The 22,340-nt window shown below is 45.1% G+C and overlaps 2 protein-coding genes across 3 annotated transcripts in view; both read right to left on the bottom strand.

The window, feature by feature from the left end:
* VWC2L (von Willebrand factor C domain containing 2 like) overlaps window positions 1–17,993 on the bottom strand; it is a 55,235-nt gene extending 37,242 nt beyond the window's left edge. For both annotated transcript variants that reach the window (XM_005244417.3, XM_027796777.2), the window contains exons 1-2: window positions 17,676–17,993; window positions 15,083–15,549 (exon numbers count right to left, since the gene is read on the bottom strand). In XM_005244417.3, the coding sequence (XP_005244474.1) occupies window positions 15,083–15,493 (411 nt within the window). In that variant the 5' untranslated portion in view covers window positions 15,494–15,549; window positions 17,676–17,993. The remainder of the gene's footprint in view (window positions 1–15,082; window positions 15,550–17,675) is intronic.
* Window positions 17,994–18,975: 982 nt separating this feature from the next.
* Window positions 18,976–22,340, bottom strand: part of SPAG16 (sperm associated antigen 16) — a 411,444-nt gene continuing 408,079 nt past the window's right edge. Inside the window, exon 17 of the mRNA XM_055812042.1 lies at window positions 18,976–19,151. Within this exon, the coding sequence (XP_055668017.1) occupies window positions 18,976–19,151 (176 nt within the window). The remainder of the gene's footprint in view (window positions 19,152–22,340) is intronic.

The raw sequence follows: 22,340 nt of genomic DNA on the forward strand, positions 1-22,340 counted from the left end.
TTGATCTCAAAGAGGAATGCGACCCCAGGTTTGGCTGGAAGGGCAGGTTCCTTCCCTGCTTCTGCCAGGGGATGGCCCCATCCTGCACAGCTGGGCAGCCAGAGGAAGGAGCCAGCACTCATTCGGTTGTGTGGATGGAAAACCTTAGTCTCAGGTGCTGTCAAATGGGAAACATCTGCAATCAGCACAGTTTGTTAACAAAGAAAGAAGGAAGGAAAATTAAAACCACGAACAGAGAATACGCATGGCTAATAAAGATTTTATGTGCATGAGCACATAATGATAAACTTGATGGATGATATAAACAAACAAACAAAAAAGGCAGCAAAGGAAACAGAATGAAAAACAAGATACACCCTGAGCAGGGGAGATCAGGAAGCCAAACGAGACGTGGATACCGTATCTCCTAATCTTCATTCTCATACACACCAGCTCCCCACCAATTTCACTCTCTTTTTGGAAGCAAATGTCAGCACATGTTGATTGATAACATCATCCAACTACTCCTCACAGCGATAAGGGGCTCCCCCACTCTGACGGCACTGGGCACCACGTGGTCCTTCTTTAGTCAGCTAGTAGGTTTCATAAAACCACAGAAATTTCATGCCTCTGAGAGGTCTACACTTGAGGGCTCCAGCAGGCCTTCAAGTCACCCAGAAGGACTGGTGATCAGGAGACTGCATGCTCAAACAGTTATTCAGGAAAAGAATCTAAAATAATAATTCTTCCCAAACTTAAGGGAGAGCTGGAGAAAAGAAAATGAATTCAAAACTCTGTGTCTAAATCTACTCTTTTATGCTTTTCTGTAGCTGAAGAGGTCTGAATCAACAACTTCCTTAGACCATGGCAGCTAATACAATCACACAAATAACCAATACACAAAACTTCAAGCTTTTAGGCAAGATATTGCAAGAAGCTTCTGCAAGACCTGAGCTTTACTGTATCTATTTCTTTTAGTCATAGAAATTCTCTCGTCCCAACTACTTACCAAACCTCAGCCGTATTTCACCCTTAGCTCGTGCCTTGTCCACAACTGCAGCACCCTAAGCCACCTCTCTGCTGCCCCAAACACGTGAAAGACACTTCTACAACATGCAGATTGCCCTGCAAAAGCTTGTTACTGAGTAATAAGTATTCTCCTTGAGTGAATGGAGGGAGCATGTGTATATGAAACATTATACTGCAGCCCTCCTCTTTCTGCCTCCAATAAAGATTTCTCTGCCTACACGCCTGCTTGTCAATCACTCTCAGCTGCTTCCACATAAACTCTCTAGAGAGGTGGAAAGGGAGTGATTTACCTAAGACAAATGAAAAACTCTTGAGGATGACATCTGATTGATACTTTTTCTTTACCTGTTTGTTCTGTCAATCAGAAGCAATTTTTCTCGGGTTTTGGTCTGCTGTCACATTCACCAGGCTAACTGTGGTTTCCAAGTGCACTCATTTCAGTCCTACATGTGGGCTGTCACCCAGCTCATAAGAGGTATCTCAGACCAAGTTTTAAAGCTGCAGTCTCCTGTGATCAGCTGTGATTAATCAATCCAGCTGGTTTCACCCAGACTTGAGGTTTGAGGCTTATACTCCTCCAGGAGCTGGGAAAATGGTGCTCATTTTCCAAGCAGCCTTCTGAGAAAGAGCAGCGTTATCTAGCACCTATGTATTTCCAGCGCCAGAGGACCTTACGTCATTAAAACACTACACACAGACCTGTTACTCCTTGAGACTTCCCTCTTTATGAGTTTAGTTGCCAGCTCCTGATCTCCTCTAGGCATGTTTAGCCCAGCCATTTCCTGAGACTTTGAACATCTCCTCACTTTTTCAAGAAAAGACTTTGAACCATGCAGTACTTTCTTCGTACCCGAGTTTTCAGCCTCGTAAAAGGTTTGCATCTTTGCTGGAGCTAGCATACAGGCTGCTCAAAGCTACTGCAAATTCTTGCAGCTGCCCTCTAGTCGTACTCTCCGAGATGCAGTTACCAGGATTTATTGGGCTGCTCTCTTCCCCCTCCTTCCTATATTCTCCAGCAAAGTTTGATGAGGGTACTTGTATAAGAATCCCATACTTGAAGATCAAAGACTTAATCTCATTTTCCTATACTTGGCACTGGTGAGGCTGCACCTTGAATGCTGTGTTCAGTTGTGGGCCCCTTGCTTCAAGAGGGACACTGAGATGCCGGAGCGTGTCCAGAGACGGGCAATGGAGCTGGGGAAGGGTCTGGAGCACAAGTCTGATGAGCAGCCGCTGAGGGAACTGCGGGTGTTTAGCCTGGAGTAAAGGAGGCTCAGGGGGGACCTTACTGCTCTCTACAACGACCTGCAAGGAGGTTGTAGGCAGGTGGGGGTTGGTCTCTTCTCCCAGGTAACAAGTGACAGAACAAGAGAAAACAGCCTCAAGTTGTGCCAGGGGAGGTTTAGATTGGGTATTAGGAAACATTTCTTCACAGAAAGGGTGTCAAGCACTGGACCAGGCTGCCCAGGGAGGTGGTAGAATCACCATCCCCGGAGGTGCTTAAAAAACATGTAGCTGTGGTGCTTAGAGACATGGTTTAGTGATGGACTTGGCAGTGCTGGGTTAACAGTTGGACTTGATGATCTCAAAGGTTTTTTCCAACCTAAATGATTCTATGATTCTATAACTCTATGATTCTATGAAGTGGTCACATAAGGACCATGTCCTCATGTTGTTTGACTATTGCACAATGGCCCTTCATCAATTATATACAGCTACTAGCAAACAACCACAGAGCAATACAAACGTTACAACTATTATATCATAAATACTTGACATTTCTTTTGAGGAGGGAAATAGAAAAGCTTCATGTAAGTGTTTACAACCACCTAATGTTACAGTAGACACGTACTGATCATCATGCAGAGGCTGTTCATGTTAGTAGAAGACAATGTAAGTATTACCACTGAATTGAACAGACCTGCTCTTGAGGCTTGTGATGCTTTTCACTGTCAAACAGGTGTATTTACAAAATTGGCAGAATGACTGGAGAAATGAACGTGGTTGACTGGAATTTGAAGTGGTGTATCAACAGGAAATGAAGCCAGCGGGCTCGCTTTCTGAGCCCCATGGAAACCCAAGGATCCATCATACCAGAGCAAATGCTGAGCAGATGCCAGGACTTTTGATATCACTGCAAACTTTCATCAGGCATGTTAGCTTCCACCTCCTTCAAACACCAAAAAGGAAATGGTGCATAAATATATACCTTTTCCAGGTTGTATTGCGAAGGGGGAAAATGCTTTTCATGGTAGTTCTACTGAATACGGAGTTGCAATGCTTTCTCCCCCTTTGAGAACATGTTAGAAAGAGAAGTACAAAGCCCTTAAAAAGAAGAAGATGCCGTCATCTCCATTTCTACTGTTGTCAAGGTGGTTTTGAAAGCAATGGATCTAAGTTGGTACTTCCACACACATCTGTCAGCACCCTGCCTTAGACTGGGATCCACTAGCTGTATCCACATGCACCTCCTGCCTACATGTCCCCAGGAAGGACTGGATGTGTCACATCCCCCGCGAGTGCTGGACTGTAAGGGAAAGGAAGCTGAAAACCATCACTGCTGCCAATCTCTCCTTCTCTTAGTTTTCAAGAGACTGTGTGCCAGCGCTCATACAGATAATCACATTCAGCCTCCCCCCTCAGACGGGCTCGACTGATAGCATCCTGCTCTATGCAGATAAAACAGCAGGCAAAACAGAGCGATGTAAAGTGAAGTCTGTCAAATTGGGCACTTACATCTTAAGAGTAGCTGTAACTTTTAATGACACTAAGGACAATGGCAATTCTGATGGAAATGATTTTTGTAGCTACAGTTTCAGGTGGTGAATTTATTGGCAGGAAGCAAGAAAGGGAAGAAAGTTAAAAAGGACCTGATGAATAAAATCGGAGGCAAAAACAGTTTCCGCATTACGGCTGAGGTGGGAAGTCATAAACCAAGGGAGATGAATAAAAAAGAAACTGGGATAGCATTCATCAAAGATACTCCCAGAGTCGAAATTAGAATCATTTTCATTGTTATTGAAATTGCCTGTGATCTCAGGCAGATTAGCAGGAGATTGCAGGATAGTTCAAGAAAGCTTTCAACTGAGAAATTTTGCAGGTGCCAAACTGCAGAGAACAGGTAGCTAGCGAGTCCCACCTGAAGGCGAGACTGAAATCAGCCCATTTCTCTTCTGGGCTGCTCACTTTGCCTTAACTATTAGCAGCACATAAACAACCATCTAAATTGTTAAAAGTTTGGAAAATGGCTCTTTTTTGTGTGTGCGTGCATGTGAGCCAATACAGGAACTTGCATGGGGCAAAAATTTCACTCATTTTTGTCACTTATTTAAAAAAAAAACAAAACACCTCCATCCAGCTGGTTGAGACACAATACCAATTATACTACAGAAACCATAACGACTTGGATTTTCCATAGGTGGAAAGTTGCTCAAATAAACAATCTGGTGAGTGATTATAGATGAGTACAATCACTGAAAACACCATCAGGTTGCAAATGATTTTGCAACAGGAAAAAACAGTACTAAGTCATTAGATAATTTATTTGCAGTGAAAAACTGGAGCCGTATCGCACTTATATGGAGCACCAGCAATACAAATGAACTGCGCCATCCAAAAATTGAAAAATGTTTGCACCATACTGCAGGTTGGCTAAAACAAGGAGCTGGCTTCCAAGAAGCAGCAGAAGCGGATGCTGAGATCCTGTACTTCTAAGGGAGCCCCCAACACGGATGCAAACGTTACTAATGTAAGACTGAAATGAAATGACAGATTTCTCACTCAATGGAAAAGACAGGAGAGACACAAATACATTGCTGAAAACATTTTCTGTAAACAGTGACTCCATTCTATATCCAAAGCAACTCCATCACAAGGAGGCTGAAGATGACTTGCCTATTTTCTTAGCCTACCGATGCTGCAGTTCTCCAACCAAAGCTTGATTTCAGTTACCCCTAACTGCTGCTTGTCTATTCACAGCTACAAGAGTCTTTCCAGCAGGCTGGTGACCAGGCTTGAATTCTGGAGATGGAAAGGCATAAAGGTGCTGTAATCCCCCCAGGTCATGCATACTTCTCCCCTCTGCCCTAGATCATGCCTGTCCATACCTGGAAACATTATCCTTGCCATCCTTCTGTAAAAATTCCTGGGGAGCTACTACAGATCAGTAAAGCCAGATGAGGGAGAAAAGCACAGAAGATGTGCCTCACCTGGACACACATCTCATGATTCAGCATTGTGACGGCATTAGGAGCTTTGTACTCATATATTTGCTATGTGCCACACAACCTGATGGGTTTAAATGGCTCCTGGAACCACTTCTGGATCTGGAGAGTGACTCCTCCATTAGCTGATGAGAGAGAGACAACCTTGAGCTGAGCCCTGGCCCTTTTTCCACAGGAGCTGTGTATCTGCAGTCTCGTGGTTGCTTTTCTCTCCCGAGAGCAGCAGTGGAGCTTTCCATAACAACATGACTTTGCACTTCTTTCATAAGAACATTCTCTGTTTTGATATATGTCTCATTTTATTCCTTACAATAGTTGCACCTCACCTACCCTGGGGCTGAGGGGACCAGAGTTCTCCATTACTTTGGTGATAATTTTTATGACTCTATTACAATAGTTTTTCAGTTCAGACATGCCCAGGACACAGGGAACAGGACTCCTTTTAAAGGTTACAGATAAGACAGATGGGACTGTGACTCCACTGTGCGATGCACAGCCCCGTTCAGGCACAGACAAAATGTTTGTGTGCGCTTCACATTTGTTAAGCTCCTTTTAATATCAATAGGGAAAGCGAGCCCAGCTGGCACTTCCCTGCTCTCCATTCCCTCGCTGCCTGCTCTTGCAGTGAAGGAGCCTCATCTAGGAGAAAGCCGTCTGGGCAGGGAGAAAGGAACCAAGGACCTGGTCAGAAAGGTGATCCCTTTCATATGTGTTTTCTCTGTACCTGAATCTGCTGTTTTCTTCTTCATGCTGCAAGGTGGTAGAGGGTGGTGAGATCAGCTCTGCGTACCGTATACTTAAAATACTTAATCTGCATTAAGGAGGTAGGTAAAGCATAACCAGCCATCACTGGGAGGCAGATTTGGATCTCGGTCCTATTCCTTCTCCTTCAGTTTTCGGTCTGGGTCATGAGCTGCACTTTCCACAGCCACGGTACAGGCCAGGTAGATTTACACCCGTGATGGATTTGGCCCTGTGACACTTTTACGCACAAGATGCCCAGATGACGGCTGTTTAGCTGACCTGAATGCAATCTCTGGCATCACTCTGCTTTGTCTGAAGACAAGCTGTGTCCCCACGCAGCTCAGGCAGCTGGAAATAACCACCCTGGCAGGTGACTCGGACTGGGTTGCAGCAGTTAAGGGCAGGTGTGAACTCCTCTTGCTGTAGGCCCCACACTGCAGGTTTCAGTGCTGTACCACCCTCAGCCTTCAGCGTTTCACACAGTTTTGAACCTCCTGTACCTTAAGGGAAACTGCTCCCATCCTCCCCTGTACTGCAGCGGGAGCTCCTGTGTCCCAAAGGCACACCAATATCCTCCCTCCCTCCCCCTGAAGGAGCAGCTCCTTCCTGAATGCTTTGCTCTTGCTCACCTCTGATGAGCTCAGGATTCCCTCTGGCATCGGAGCTGGAGACAAAAGCTCGTTACTGATCCCCACGAACACGCTCTGTTGCTATACTGCCTTTTCCGCCCCCCAAGGAAAGACATGTTGGCTGAACCCAAGCCTATGTCCAAGGAGCGGTTAGGAACTGACATGCTTCTTTCCTTTACATTGCTAAGGGTACAGGAGCTGAAGGGTGCTGAGCACCCAAAACTACATCTACACGTACATCCCCTTCTCCTTTGCTGTCTCCAGGCCCTGCTTTAAAGCCCGGTCCTGCCAAGCGGCCAGCTGTGGTTGTACCAGTGGGTTACCATCACGTGTCTGCCTGGGTTTGCTGCAGTTTTAGCTTCCTTTGCTCCTGCGCTTTGACACCCATCCTGTTCTTATTGCACGCTGAGAGGTGGGAGAGGGGCTGCCACATCATAGCAAATACCAACTTGTTCCTGGTTGCTTTTTCTCTCTCATTCTTCACTATATGCACATATTTGATAGCCTAGCCTAACTTTTTACTTCCTTGCAGCTGGCAAGGTGGATTAGGCTTCATGGGAGCTCCTTTGGGCAACCTTATCTCAGGTCAGCATCATGCAAACTCCACAGAGGAGTAGCTAATTGGTATCGAACTTTACACCAGTGTAACATGTCAATGGGCCACCTGTGAACCATGGGGCTGCAGCAGTTCACAGCAGTGGAGAAACTGTCCCACCTGCCCCACAGAGTAAAGCAGCTCTTTACTAGCTGGCACTATGGAGAAGGCATTTTCCACATTCTCCTGTCCTGTCTGCCCCTTGTATCCAGTTGCCACTTCTTAAACCCTCAGGAGAGAAGCCAGCAAGGTCTGGGAGGTTTCTGTCCCTTGGGGTGTTACACATTTGGTTCTGAGCACAACTGGGAAGGATGTGAAATGAAAACATGTTTGATGAGGTTATCTTGATGAGAGAATACACTGGGGTCTGCTAACACAGGGAGCACATTGGGTTAACCCCCAGTCAGAAAGCCTAGGGTGACCGCAGTTAACAGACTGAGAGATTCCCTGCTTTGAGAAGCTGCTTCAACCCCTAATGCTCCTCCAAGCATACTGATTTCATTATAATTCCCAAAGAATTACCTCTGAACTGTGCCACAGAGTAAAGAGTAAGGAAGCCTAATGCTACATGTATTTTTATTTTGCAGCTAGACCGAGTGTTGTCACTACATGACTTATCCAATTATAGTCCTTAAAACAATAACTAGGATAATTAGCTAATTGAACATTATTTTTAATGAATGCAATTCTCCACAAAGCACATTCCAGTAGCAACAAACACACACCTGCAGTTCTTCTCACTCTGGTGGGAAACAGTTTTCTAAAAAACTTCTCGCCAATGATCTGTCAGCATTTCTATGGATGCCACCCTTCTTCACAAGCCGATGACCTAAGGATCTCATGCTCACCAGCCCTACAGAAAACTCTTGGGTGACAGAGATGGATACAGCTTGGGAGACCCAAGGGATGAGCACTTTCTCCTTGGCCCCACTGAGCATTGTCTGGCACGGTAATAAAGCCTCAGACTTGATTTTACCACTCCAGGAAGGAGCTGGTTACATTTGCAGGTACTACACATCCCGTTTTCTTAACAGCATGGCTCCAGTGGCAATGGAGGGGGGAGGAAGTACCAGGGCCTCCTCCCCGGCTGCGCAGAGGTATCTCCTCTCTTTCAGTAGCTCTCTGGACAGCAAGGGACAGGTCTGGAAGCAAGTAGAGCCGATGGGCTATTTCCTAGAAAGAATAACTGAAAGCCCAGCAGCAGCTTTGGTGGTACAAATGTTGGGCACATGTTAATTCCTGTGTCATCTTTACTGGAAAAATACCAACCCCTTGGGCTTGCACGTACAGGCCAAATTCTGCACTGTGCTACTGCACCGCTGCACTGTGAATAAAACATGGGGGCTTGTGCTTAATTCCTGGTGATTTTGAATCATGCTGATGCTCAAGTTTTGGGTCTCAGCTATTGCAATGGGGAGCTTTGAGAGAATACGTGTGCAGTGCAGGCGGCACCACTGAGCTCTGAGCTTTTGGGGCCTCCGTGTATTACTGTGATCTGGGGAAAACAATAGCATGGGGTTTTGTAGCCAAATTTTAATACAGCCCATCTTCTTTCACCTACTGTAATAATATACTTGTGCATAATGTAATCTATATGCTATAGAATTGGTAGCTAAGTACATAATACAACTTTAAAAACAGGTATCACTATAGATCAGTATGTGACATGCCTATCTATTTTAGTGTGTTTTCTTGATACAAATTATGACAGAAATACAGTAAGTTAGTAATTTCAGATTCCTTTGCATAGACATTGTCACTGTAATTTTGCCAGGAGGGAGATAATAAATCATACTTTTCCATCTGACTGATGTTCTGTTTCCCCTGTCTGATTTCATTGGCGGTATGCTATCTTCAGAGCTGGCATTGTTCATGGCTCCTTTTATTAAAGCACAGGCATGTTATTGAAATTTCTTTTGTATTATGATTTTCTAGCCGTACGTGAAATTGCAGAACACACAAGAAGATAAAAAAAAAAAAAAGTCCCATTTGTTTGACTCATAGTAGAAAAAAACCCTGCTGTACACATCTTGGAGAGAAAAATGCCAATATTAAAATCAGGGCCCCATGCTGGCTTGGGTTAGTGATCAGTTTCTTGGAATTCATGAGCAAAGATCCAAAAACTGCTAGTGATTTGGATCACTGGTTTTGTATAATACCAAAAAAAGATGTTAATAATGTTAGTTTTTGCAATGATTAGCTTGCCACAATTTAAGTACTTTTCGAGGTTCACCAGGAAACTGAACGCTCACACAGTAGTGGAGAAAATTCAGTGAAGAACCTTCCTTTCCTCCTCGCTTGTTTTTCCAGTGGCCTAACAAAGCTCCACAGATTTAAGGTGTAGTATCTCCCACACTGATACAGACCACAGCATCCACATCCAAACCTGCAGCCGGACAGTCCAACACACGTTGGCAGGGCTGAGGGACTCTCAAAGCAGCCCACTGCACCACCCCAGGCACCGGACAGTTGCACACCCCTCCCCCTCCCCTTCCCTTTCAGCCCAGGGCTACAACAAACTCCTGTTTTCCACCTAAAACAGCATCACCCCATCAGTAATGCTCTGGGAACATCCCAAGTGTTTCATTCATATTTGATAAGGTTGCACTCCCAGGCTGGGTAACCAGTGGTCAGAGCAAGGCTGTCTGTAGTTTGCACCATTTAATTTCTATTTCTGGCATGGTTCTGGGGGTGGGGAATCACTTTTTTGGTTTCATTGCCTGCTTTCCTCCAGTGGCAGAATGGACACACTGCATTTCAGGGACTGAGCGATGCTGTGATAGCAGCAGAATACACTCTTGCATGTGCTAACGTCTTTTGATGAGAGGCCTTATTTTGTTAAGTTATATTGAGATAATTGCATTAATAAAACATTTTTAAAGAGCATTAACAAAGGAGAAGGAGATGCCACTATTCTGAAGTAAAGGTTTCCATAACGAGCTGAGCATTAGTATATGATAATGCTATGCTTATACAGTCCTTCATTTATTTTGGATTCTGATTGTATCCCGAAGATCCCTGTTAGAGCTGTGATCCCTACTGTGCAAAGTGCCGCTCAAGAAGACATAAAGTCAGTGAGATACAGAAGCCCTAGCTGAAGGATTACAGAAGATTTGCGGACTAAACAGAGCAATGAACTTAAGATACAGTGGCAGGAAACACGGGAAAGAAAAATAAAGCAGAACTCCAGCAGTGAAATCCTGGCTCTTTTTCAAGTCAGTGGAAATTTTGCCCTATAATGAAGCTAAAATTTTCCCTTTCCTGTTGTTTTGTTTTGATATTATTTATTATTTTTTTTTATAGAGTGTGGGGGCCTGCCCAGGGGCAATACTTGTTCTCCCATCCGTCAACACTTGTGCTTGATGCAAGGGACAAACACTTAGGCATCTTCTGGGGACTTTTTGAGTGAGGATAGGTTTGGGCGCAGTGAAGGTGGAAGGGGAGAGGACAAGGATGGGGAGAAGTCATCGGGAAGGGCAGCCAGATGAAAGGCAGCAGCAGAGGTTAAACACTGGCAGAGCCAACAGCTGGAGGAAACTGTAGCTCCATGCTTGGCAGAAAGCAGGGCAGCCACTGAAGAGCACCCAACAAATGTCCTTTATGTTCAGAGCTGTTTCCAATGCAAGTTGAAGCTGCTCTTCCGACCCGAATATTACCAGGAAGGCCAAGCTGTGATGAGAAGGCCAAGAAGGATGGCACTATGCTACCAAAGCCCACGTCACCACGACTCACTCTTGTACAGGCGCAGAGAGCAGTTCCTGCCCATCGGGTCTAGAATGAAGAGAATGTTTCAAGATGTCAGCCTGACAATCTCTTGTGAACTGAACACTGGTTTCCCAGTATTTTGCTACATATTCATATAGGTCCATAGAAGATTATTCTGGATGTGCCCATATTGGGTGGTGAGAGATCTAGGAAGTTCAGAAGTGATTACAGACTTTTCAAACTGACAACGTAACCATCTTCAAATGACTCCTAACTGTGGCTACAAATAGGCCTTAACCACACCATAAACTGCATTTCTCAAATGTGGGTAGATGTGTACTTTTCTGTCAGTAAGTTATGCAGGAGAGTAAAAACTAATCAGCACTTAGGAGAACTGTTGTCTCACTGACATTTGCACAATTTCTGCGTAAGCTGCCAATGAACATCCATCACACTGGCAGAACACTGTCTCCTTAAGTTTACATAAGCTGCTGTCTGTGAACATTCATTTAAAATACAACCGTGCGTACTTACAACAACTGAGACCACTCTCTGAGTTGTTATTTGCTTGCTTTCTCTCTCTGGGAAGAAAGGGGAGGGTTAACAAACTCACTGAAAGATCTCTGCTAGCACAGGTGAGTACGGAGTGCTTGTGAGTCAGACCTTAACCTCCAGGACTGAAATCAAAACACGGCTGGTGTGTGGGAGAAAAAGCAAGCTGCTAAGTGACCCTCAGCATCCCTGTCAGATCTCTGGAGAAAACAGAGATACTGCCTGAGACTTGCAGCATCCTTCACACCTCCCCTGCAGCCACCGCAGCTGCCCGTCACCCAGCGTTCGCCTCTGAGAGGGACCGGAGGAGACCTGAGAAACCAGATTTGAGGCTGACAATGAGAGAAGTGGAAAATGAGATGGGAAAGAGATAGGTGGATCCCAGTAAAAAACACCAGACCTCCCCTTTCTCCTGCATACTGCTCCATGGGAATCAAAATTCTGAATGCTGGGCAGCAATCTATGTATTAGACATATTTGAGTCAGATCTTGATTCATGTTTGAGAGACCACGCTAACCTTTTCTGCGGGGGTTTCCAGGTGGAACCACAGCCTCAGTCAAAGTTGGGGCTAAGCTCCAGACAAATCAAGGGGATGAGGCAGGCTCCGTATGGGCAGCTGGGGCCCAACACCCACAAAGATCTCCCAGGACCTGTAACAGAGCTATGAAGATGCTATACCAGGTCACTAAACCATCTGTCAGGGACACAATGTTTTACAAAAGAATACAAGAAAAACTACTAATGGTTTTAGATCTACAATTGAACTTCAGTTCAGCATTTCATTTGTACGTGTTAACGACTTAGGGGCACATGCATAAACATTTGGACAGCTGTCTAAGCTAGATGACTTGTTGTCATGTTTGTATTTTGCACTTACGATTGTTATGAGTCAAAAAAAAAAAAATCAGAGGTACAAGATCAGTTCACCAGGAGAAAGCTAAATATTCAAGAAATGGGCCTTTAGAACTACTCCTTTACCCTGAGAAAGTCACAATTACTATCAGTAGTAAGGAAAAAAAAAAAAAAGATTGAATCACATTTGGATTTCTCTCCCCAAACCTAAACAGAAATCTAGAAACAAGACAGGAAAATCCCCCTCCCCCCAAATGGAAACCTCTCAATAATTTTGATATCCTAGAGAAAATAAATCTCCTAGAGGAAAAAAAAAATATCCTAATTTGGGAAAGATCAGACAGTTGGAATTTCTACAAGATGAGTCAGTCCTGGCACGCATACACACGGACACACACTTGCACAAGATTTTTAAACGGAGGCTAATTTCAGCTGTAACCAAGCAGTGACAAGCACTAGTATGGATGATGATTTGGAACCTACATATTAGCAAAAGTAAATCAAGTGGGTGAAAGGGTTATGAGCCCACATAAAACAGTGCCTCCAATTCCACTGAAAGCAGTCTGGGTTTGAGTCAGAATGACTGGAAAAAGCCTCTCCTCTTTGACTTCAGCGTGTGTGGAATGGACTTGAGATCAAGTTTGCAGACCTTATAAATTCAACAGGACGAGGGAGGAGCAGAGCACAGAGCCTGTAAAACCTATGAACTGCTCAGCATCTCTTCTGTGGAGACAGCAGGTAAAATCCTTGTTCTGTTGGAAGCAAACAGCAGAATGCTTGGATGTTTTGACGAAGTCAAGATTTCGCTTCAGAGCACCAGTTTCCTAATTCTTGAAGTGCTGTCTTTCCTATGGCATTCATAAAGCCATAGTTCACAGGGGCTCCTTTTTTCCCCTTAAAACACCCCTGGAAGCACACTGTAATCCTCCATGGTCTGAATCTATTCCACTACTTAGAGGAACAAAAGAATTTCACTATTTATTCTAGGTAAACACACAGATTTCCAAAAAATTGGTTTCTGCCCTACTCCACAAGGTATCGAGCTCTCAGCAAAACACACATCCAAGTCAAAAGCTCAGCTGTTAACTAAATCAAATCTGAAGGATATCCCATTAGTCCTGGATTGAAGATTATCATCTGCGAGAATGGTGTGCCACCATCTACTTTGTGTTCCTCGGAGGATGCTGGAACTTTGCTTTCCACACAACACCCTACAGGTTTTGAACACAGCAAACAACGAACCAGATTGCTTTAACTTTCTCTGACAGCCTTTCTCCCCTAAATTCTGTTTCTCTACCCTTTAATCGGTTATCAGGGTGCAATTATTTTGTTTGGGAAAAATGATTAGTATTTTTTGTACTTCATTCACATGCAAAAGATGCTTTAATGAGATGCATCTCACTATTCTTCCACTGAAATCTCTCCAAAAAGAGTCCTTATAACCCTCCCATAGGAAACCTGACCATGTGTCAGAACTACAAACAGGTGGGACACTTCACCACGTGACAACACAGTAGTCAAAATGGGGCCACTGAAGCATGATTGTGGGATGAAGCTGGAGCAGGCCTTCCTAGAAGAAACTGTTCTTTAAGCAGTTCACAAGATCAGCATCTTCACATTCCTCAGCAAAGCAGAGAACAGGTTGATCAGGATGGCCTTCAAGGTGATGTTCCTCGTATATTTGTTTTGACTCATGTCTATGTCATCAAACTGTCTTGCCCATAGTGAGTGACTGCAGTTATAGATGGGCAGAAAAAGATGAACATAAACATACATGACAGAAAAAAAAAAACCTAAAACCTACCTTGTCGGAAAATGACAGTATCTGGGAGAAAGGAAATTATGGTCTATGTTACTGAGAACTTGTGAAGTACACAGACCTATATGGAAGTATTTGCATTGTCAGAAAAGAAAAAAAATTGGCAAGTTTATAATGAGATCAGGCATACAGCCATGAAGAGTTATAGGCTGTCGTTAATTACATACGTAAGAATCTTAAAGCCATGTGACCTGGGAGAATAAATTCACATATACCTATTGCCTTTACAGACCCTGCTCTTCATTGTGAAATGCTATTTTCCTTAGTAGAATTGAAAACATCAAACTCATTAGAATGAGAGATGCAGGTTGTGTAAAGGGTAATGGTTTTTGAAAATCTGGTCTTATTTTAAGATCTATCCCAGAAGGATTTCTTTACAACATTCCTAATAGAAACTCAAACATTACAATTAAACCCCATACTTCTCATTACTCGAGATGATCATCTGCCTAGGAATTCATCTGCTGCCACTCTAGACAGCCTCATCACAGTTGAAATGAAAATATTAAATATAGCTTGCAATCTACTTACTTGCATTCTCACACAGTTATGAGTAACAATTCTCAGTCCCATACCATAATTTTTGCTATCCAGATTGGAAAAGAGGTTCTTAAAAAGCACTCAGTATTGGTTTACCACCATTTTTACAGACACCATTGGTATCCAACCTGATGCATGTTATGAGCAGAGGAGGAGGCTGTCTGGAGTAGCAGATTCAGAGGGCTGGCATTTCACACAGGGGCTTTTGAACAACCACTGGCCCTCAGCAAGTGCACATAAGGGGTGGGGTGGCAGCTTTTACATCAGCCAGACCTGCATCACAGCTGGAAAAGGACTTCAGCTTCAGCATCAATTAATAGCAGTAAGCAAATACAGAGTGCCTTTGAGAGTCCCCAACAGAAATACAATTCCTACAGGATACTAATATTAAATACTGAAGAAAGGGTTTCATACCTTAAACTCCTCCAAGATTTTGTAATTTTTCCCATGATATTCACAAAAGTTTTTTACTTCTTTGCATTCTGGACAGCATCCATTGTGTTCCACTTTTGTACACTTTGGGTGGATTTTAGGGCATTCTGGTTGATCACAAACAGGTCCATCCTCAGTACAGACACAGGGACAGTTGGAATGTCCCGGGAAAAAACGTTCTCCCAGTTTGTACACAAAGCCACTGTCATCCACACAGCCCTTCCCTCGGTAGTCATCAAAGATCAGATTGTCATTACTGGAGGTCTGGTCCCCTTCATCGGCAGGGTAGTCTTCATGATTGATGGCAGCTGGAGTTACCAAAGCAGGGATTACAAACAGAAGTATCCAGACTTCATGGATATGTAGAGCCATCCCCTTCCTCAGCTTCTCCATGGGATCTCACTGCCAGATAGAAACAGCTGCTTCCATAGGGAGACCAGTGTTGTGGTCTGAAAACAAATATTTTTAAGTGAGAACAAACTCAAAATTCTAAGGAATATTGACTTATAAAGGCCACAGTTTCAACCAGCACCCAAGAATAAATCAGTGCTTTCACACTGCACAGATAACTATCACTGTTTCATTTGAATTAAGCCTCTTCTCAATTATTGCTAAAGAGAATACAGCATGTGAAATACATAAATTAGACACACATGCCTGTAGGCATACGCTCACAAAATATCTTTATAGAAATAGCGGCTCACAGAATAATCTAATTTTTACTTTCCTTATTCCTGCAGTTGAGTTTTCTGATGCACCAGAAATTAAACCAGCTGCCTAAAATCACATGGTGATGAGCAGCTCAGAGGGATTTGAGCCCAAGTGTAAGCATCACCTTAACCACCTGCTGGGACCACTGTCTGTCCATGCTACGTTTGGTGCACAGCCCACTTCATTGAACTGGGGCAGGAAACCTGAGTTGAAAAACGAGATAAGCATAATCTGTAGGTAGATCTGCATCCAATGTGAAAGATGGTGCTGGGCTATACTTGGTCTGCAAGAGGTGGAATAACAGAATTTTATATACAGCCTTTCTGAAGAGGAAGAGGGACTACCTGGACTACCAACACTGCCCAGCTTGCAGCAGGTACATAAAATCCCAACAGAAGCAAAGATGCAATTCACCTTCTCCATTATTCAGCATTTCAGTAATTCCCAGAAAGAAATGCAGAGAGCAGGATGTTAAACGCCTCTGTAATGCATGGAGCCGCTGTTACGTGTTTCTCTGATTAAGCCGGAGCCTTTCTAAAACTTTGGGAGCGATGCAGCACGGCCCGACCTTCGGAGAGCTGTGCTCAAGTGGTCGAGCCCAGGACTGACCCAGCGAGGGAGAGGAGCTTTGCACGGCCGCCCCTGCGAGAGCCAGCTCCGGGCGAAGGCTCCGTGCGTGTGCCTTGGGTGCGCTATTGGCTGCCCGTGGTGCCGTCACCGGCACCGACACACCGTCCTGCCTGCACAGCCGACAGCCGGTGCAACCCCAGCAGCAAAATGGTTTCTGACCTCTCCTAAGAGGACTGGGCAAAGTATTACAGGAAACTTTTAAATGAGCTGAAATATGAGCATTATGGGGATTGAGAAACGATGGAGGTAGTGGCTGCCACGAACCAAAACCGGACTGTTTGGCTGGCTGTGTCATTCCTTCTCTTCCTCTGTTCCCACAGTGTGCGCGCACAGATACACACAGTATATACAAACATGCGTTAACCTACACACACAGGCAAACACGTACCCCCCCCTCCACCCCTCCGGGAGATATTTTTTATGTATCGGGATTTTTGGTGGACTGCAGATGTTCAGCAATTAATTCTCCCTTAACTGAAGCAAAAAAAAGCAACCGCAGGAGGAGAGAAAGCTTTAATCCTACAGAAGCAGCTAAGGGATCCTGTTGACAAAGCAGTTTTTCCAAAGCCACAACAGAGGGAGACACCGGATATTACACAAGCTTTATCAAATTCAAAAGATACCTTCTTAATTGAAGCACTAGCTACGTTTCCATCACAAGGACTATGCACCCTGTTACTACTATCAGCGGTATCTATTGTAACATGTTTGGAAATCAAGTGACTCACGCAGATACGGCTGCTTTATGTGTCTACAGAGCAGAGAATCTTGCCCACCTAAATGCTACAGGTAGGTTGCAACATTGCAGGTTGGTGGGCATGGGGGGGAGGGGGGGGGCGGGGAGCAGAAGCAAATGAAGTAATTAATGTCTGAGGAAATGTGAAATTACAGAGAGAATTTGTTGACGTTTGATGAGGCAGCTCTCCAAATGATTAAAAAAAAAGTTCTCCAAAGATCATAAATAAGACCACTATATTTTGCTAGAGCATCCGAGACGTCCCACAGCAACTCACAAGCGCTCAGCTCAGCGGCAATCCTGGAAATCAGACAGACTGCAGACGTCTTGCACGGACAGATTTCAACAAGTAAACAAATGCTGTTCAGCTCAGAATTAGTTTACAGCTGAACTTTCTCATCATTTCTCATCACGAGAGAGGCCAGGAGCGTAGGTAAGTCTCTGTGCAAAACATACCCATCCACCTTCCCTCACCCCAAGTGAATAATTTACACTTACCTAATCAGGCTCGATCTGAAAGCTGAAAGGGGTCACAGGCCAACATGGACTAAAAGGTTAGAAACAGATTAGTGAAAGCAGTTCCTCCTAATCACATTTTCAGTGTTGACTCACGGACAATCCTTTTTCCTCCACCTCCCATCGCAAAACACGGGAAAGCGGCAGCAGCCCCAGCAACCACAACATGAGAATTAAGCTTTAACCCGGCGGTGCGGATTCAGGGCGAGCAGCGGCGCGGTCCAGAGGCAGGGATGCCGCGGAGACACCCCGATGCCAGCAGCACAGTCATCGCGGCGAACTTGGGCTGGATTTCCTCAGGTCTTGAGCGGGGGGGGGGGGGGGGGGGGGGGGGGGCGGGGGGGGGAGGGGGGCGAGAAAAAACCCATCTATATCCCCTCCCTATGCCCAGCGGATCGCTTGCGATTCCAGATTTGCCACGGCGGGGAGGGGGGAGAGGGGGCTGGTTCGGCTGGAGGCAGACGGGAGGGGGAGGGCGGCGGAGCCCCGCGGGCGGCGGGCGGGCAGCCCCAGCGGCGGGCCCCGCTGCCCTGCGGGGGACTCCCCGGCCCGGGGGCCGGCCATGCCCGCGCCGTGCCGCTCCGCGCTCCCTGTGATTATTTTTTTTTTTTTTTTTTTGGATGGGGGTGGTGAAGGGGAGGTGGGGGAAAGACTGGAGCGGCGGCGCGCTCAGGCCCGCGGGCCGCAGCGCGGGCGCGCCATGGCGCGGAGCGGCGCGCCCTGCCCGGGGGGTTGCGCGGAGGTTGCGCGGGGGTTGCGCGGGGCGGCCCCTCTCCGCCGCCGTGGCGCGTCCCGGCCCGCAGGTCCCCGCGGCTGCGCTCAGCGCCGCGCTGCCCGGCTGCGGCTCTCCTGCTGCCCTGGCGGCGGCGGAGCGTGGGCGGCGGGGACAGACCCCCCGCTCCTGCGTTATTACAACTTCACATCTTCCCCCGGGCGGGCACTGGCGAAGGGGCGCCCAGCTCGCCTGTCTCGGGCTGCGTTACATTCAAAATCAATCTCCTTGCAATTCGTCTGCTCTGTCATTAGGCGTCATTGTAAAGCTATTTCTCCAGAACCCACCAAAAGAGAGCTTCTTGATGTTCGCAAACCCCGCGTCAACAGAAAGAGAGAGAAATTGGGGATTTTATTTGGATGAAACACAGACGTATCCTTTGGGGCGATTATTCCCACCGCAAACATTAACTGTGAAAACACTTCACTAAAGCCCTAGCTGCTACGCTATCAAACCGTTCTTTCCCGTAACGCCTCGAGATTAAGGTTACGTTAAGCGGTGTGGTGGTCCTCAGCTCCAGAGGCACACCGTTCCATCGGCACCCCCCGAAAGCAGCTGCTCTGCCCTGTGATGGAAGGTGATGCTGCGCACCTCGCCGCCGTGGCCCCGCAGGCTGGAGAGCTGCCCACACTCAAGTTGCAGAACCTTGACAGATCCGTCACTGCTTGCCAGAGCCACGACACGACCTGAAATTCAGAGGAGAGTTATCAAGGTTTGCAAAGGCAAAGCGAGAGAGCGGCGCTGGAAGTTTGGAGATTGTCGCTTTAAAGACATACGTGCGTACTCCTGGGTTTTGAGATATGTTAACAGAAAGTTGGACAGATCAATAATAATGAGATTGGATTTTGAAGTGATTAAGCAAATCTGGAAACCCCGGCATGCTACTCATTAGAAGCACTGCTGTTTTACTTCTATTTGGATACAATTATTCAGGGCTGGATTCTGACATGCAGACTGAGCAGTGGAGAATTAGATGCTCTTCTGATACCAGGAGGTATCAGCGTCAGACCATGCTTTTAACGCTGCTTTTCTTGTACAGCTCTGTAAGAAATGAAGAGACAGGTTTTCAACGGAGTTTCAAGGAGGTCAGGCATCTCACTGAACTGAGTGCCTTGCTCCCTTATATCCTTATGGAAAAAAACAATTATAATGAAATTGTTAGCATAGAATTGGGTCTAACAGTCAAAAAAATAAAACCTAAAAAAGGTTCCAAGGAGTTCCCAGTTTCCATGTGTTTATTTACAAACCAAATGGACTCAGTTTTCATCATTTTCAAGGAAGCAGAATGTGTTTATAAGTTTATTATCTTCCTGCTTAAATACAAGCAGATAACAGCTGGTAAGTGATATGTTTGAAGCACCTTTTACTTGTGCAGCCACAACATAAAGAGTCTTTCCTTTTAGAAATTAACTATGATAATTGAGTTTCACATATTAAAAACCAAAAAAGATCAATACATTCATTTCAAAGTCGATGTCGTCCTCCCAACAACAGGGTTCATTGTACTGCCCATCATGATCTTGGTCAAACATGTTTTCCTATTAGGAGCAAGTCCAATATACCCTCCAAATGATTACAGCTCTTTTGACGTTATCAGGATTTTCTCGCTGAAAGCAAAGACACAACCAAGAGAGGAACAACTAATACTGCCACTGACAAAGTCAACCTGGCACTGAGGTCATGATTTTTGGGAAGATTACAAAAAACAGGAGGTATTTTACTGGTTTTAGTCATGCAGATTATTCACCAAGCAGCCAATGGGTACATACTGCCCAGCAGAAGTTAGTATGGAGGAATCTGTCCCAGTTTTAATAATGTGCAAGCCATAGGGCCTGGGGTGTGCCTGTGTGATGTATCATTTATCCAGTGAATATATCATCCCTCCATTCAAACTAATTCATAACAATGATGGTCTCTGCTCTGCTCATCGAGATCTGATGGCCTCATTTGACAGCCCGGGAAGTAAACAACTGCCATTTTCTCCATTTATCAAAGGAAGCACATAGTCTAAAACATCTTATAAATGCATTGAGAATATTTAATCACAAGATACACTTAGCATGGTCATGGTTATTTGTGCAAGAAAGGGAACTGGAAAGTAGAGTTAACCATGATAAATATGCCCTATTTGCAAACCTTTATAACTACCCGGCTTCTTCATCTAGAACAAAGCCTGACACAGCAAAGATCTGTAGAATGGATTAGAGTGTCCAAAGCAGCAGATGTGAATATTTATTATAAACTCTCTTCCAGCAAGCCTTTGCTGACAGAAGCATTGCATATGGATTTCACTTGCAGCCAGACTCTCCAGGCAATCGCTGGGATGACTTCTCTAGGAGCCAAACAAATGCCAATTTGCCTGAAGCCCTGACACCGCAACAGCTGGGCAGGGGGTTAATGTCACTTTGAGCTTCTCAAAACCAGTAATGAACCCACTTGTTACAAACAGAGGGGGCCAGGAAGGAGGAAAGATTTGGACAACTGCAGTTCACTTCTAGAAAGTAAGGGACTGATAACTAAGATGACAGCTTCAGTGTCTAATTCACTCCCCTGGGTTGCCAGTGGGGCAGGTACAGACCCCAGTGCTACCTTTTTCTAAAATCTTTGCTAGGTAAGTCCTATACTTGAAGCAAAACAAGAGCACTCTCATCTGGGCAGTCCATGCTGATATTCCGACAGTACTGGGAAATGACAAAACCAATAGGAAAATAGAGAGGGGCAATAAAAAACAACTAGCTAGGAGGTGCAGTAGTAAACTGCACGTGCCTTCACCGCTAGTACTCGCTGGGGAAAGGCTTTAGGTGTATAAGACAGCCCTGGTGAAGAATGATTCATTTCATATGAATTTTTATTAGCTGAGTTATGATGTGTTACTATCGTTGGACTATGACTGCAGTCACTTCCTCGCTTGGTAGCAGCAGGATGCACAGGCAAATGTGTGCGAAGGGGAATGAAAGGGGAGGGGAACGCACAAAATGAGAACATCTCATTTCCGTCACCCGTTATGTCAACACTGATCTACACGCTCATAACAATTTGCTCTTTATAATGTAAATTTACTCCCTCCTTCCTTCCAAAAAGAGATGTTTTGTTTTGGAAAGAGGGAACAAATTGTGTTTTATTGCTCTTTCAAAATGTTCTCCAATTAGGAAAGCAAAGGAAAACTACCACATAATTGTCATACAAAGCTCTTTTTTAATGAAGGATACTTACTTGCGCACTAACAAAGGCATTTTGATACAACACTCAGAGGAAGATAAAAGCCTGGAGATAAATTATTCTTCATACCTTTGACCAAACTGTCAGGTGAGGCTGGTCTATGCAAATTTACTGAACTCAGCAGTTATGCTGATTTGCATTGAAATGAACAGTTTCAGCTTAGAAGATGCAAAGCCTCAAAGACTCCGACCTCTAGATTTCACAGCCTCTAGATCTCCAGCTCACGAGGCTTCCAAAGAACCAATTCTGGATCTGCTGGTGCACTTCTCAGACGGGCGAGAAGGGGAACTAAATAAAACGTAGCTTTGCTGTGGTTGGCCCCATGCCAGTCCTGAGCTCATCCTTCTTCCTCCAACTGGCAGACAGGAGTGATGACAAAGCACATTGCCACAACCAAGAGACCCTACAGTTGCAACCTTTGTACTAATTACAGCTGATTTGCTGTTGCCCATTGCTAGAACACAGAAACTATTCTTTTCTAATGTACCTCTATTATGTCCTTAGAATAACATAAGCTCTGACCATCTGGTCACTTGCTTCAAAAAGGATGCAGTGAGTTAGAAAAGGTAGAGAGAGAAAGGCAGCAAAGTTAATGAAAGGTATAAACAACTTCTGTGCAAGGAATCGTTAAGAGGAATGACAGCTTACTCCAGAAA

The sequence above is a fragment of the Falco peregrinus genome, chromosome 8 (genome assembly GCF_023634155.1).
Source record: "Falco peregrinus isolate bFalPer1 chromosome 8, bFalPer1.pri, whole genome shotgun sequence".
In the NCBI taxonomy this organism is placed as follows: Eukaryota; Metazoa; Chordata; class Aves; order Falconiformes; family Falconidae; genus Falco; species Falco peregrinus.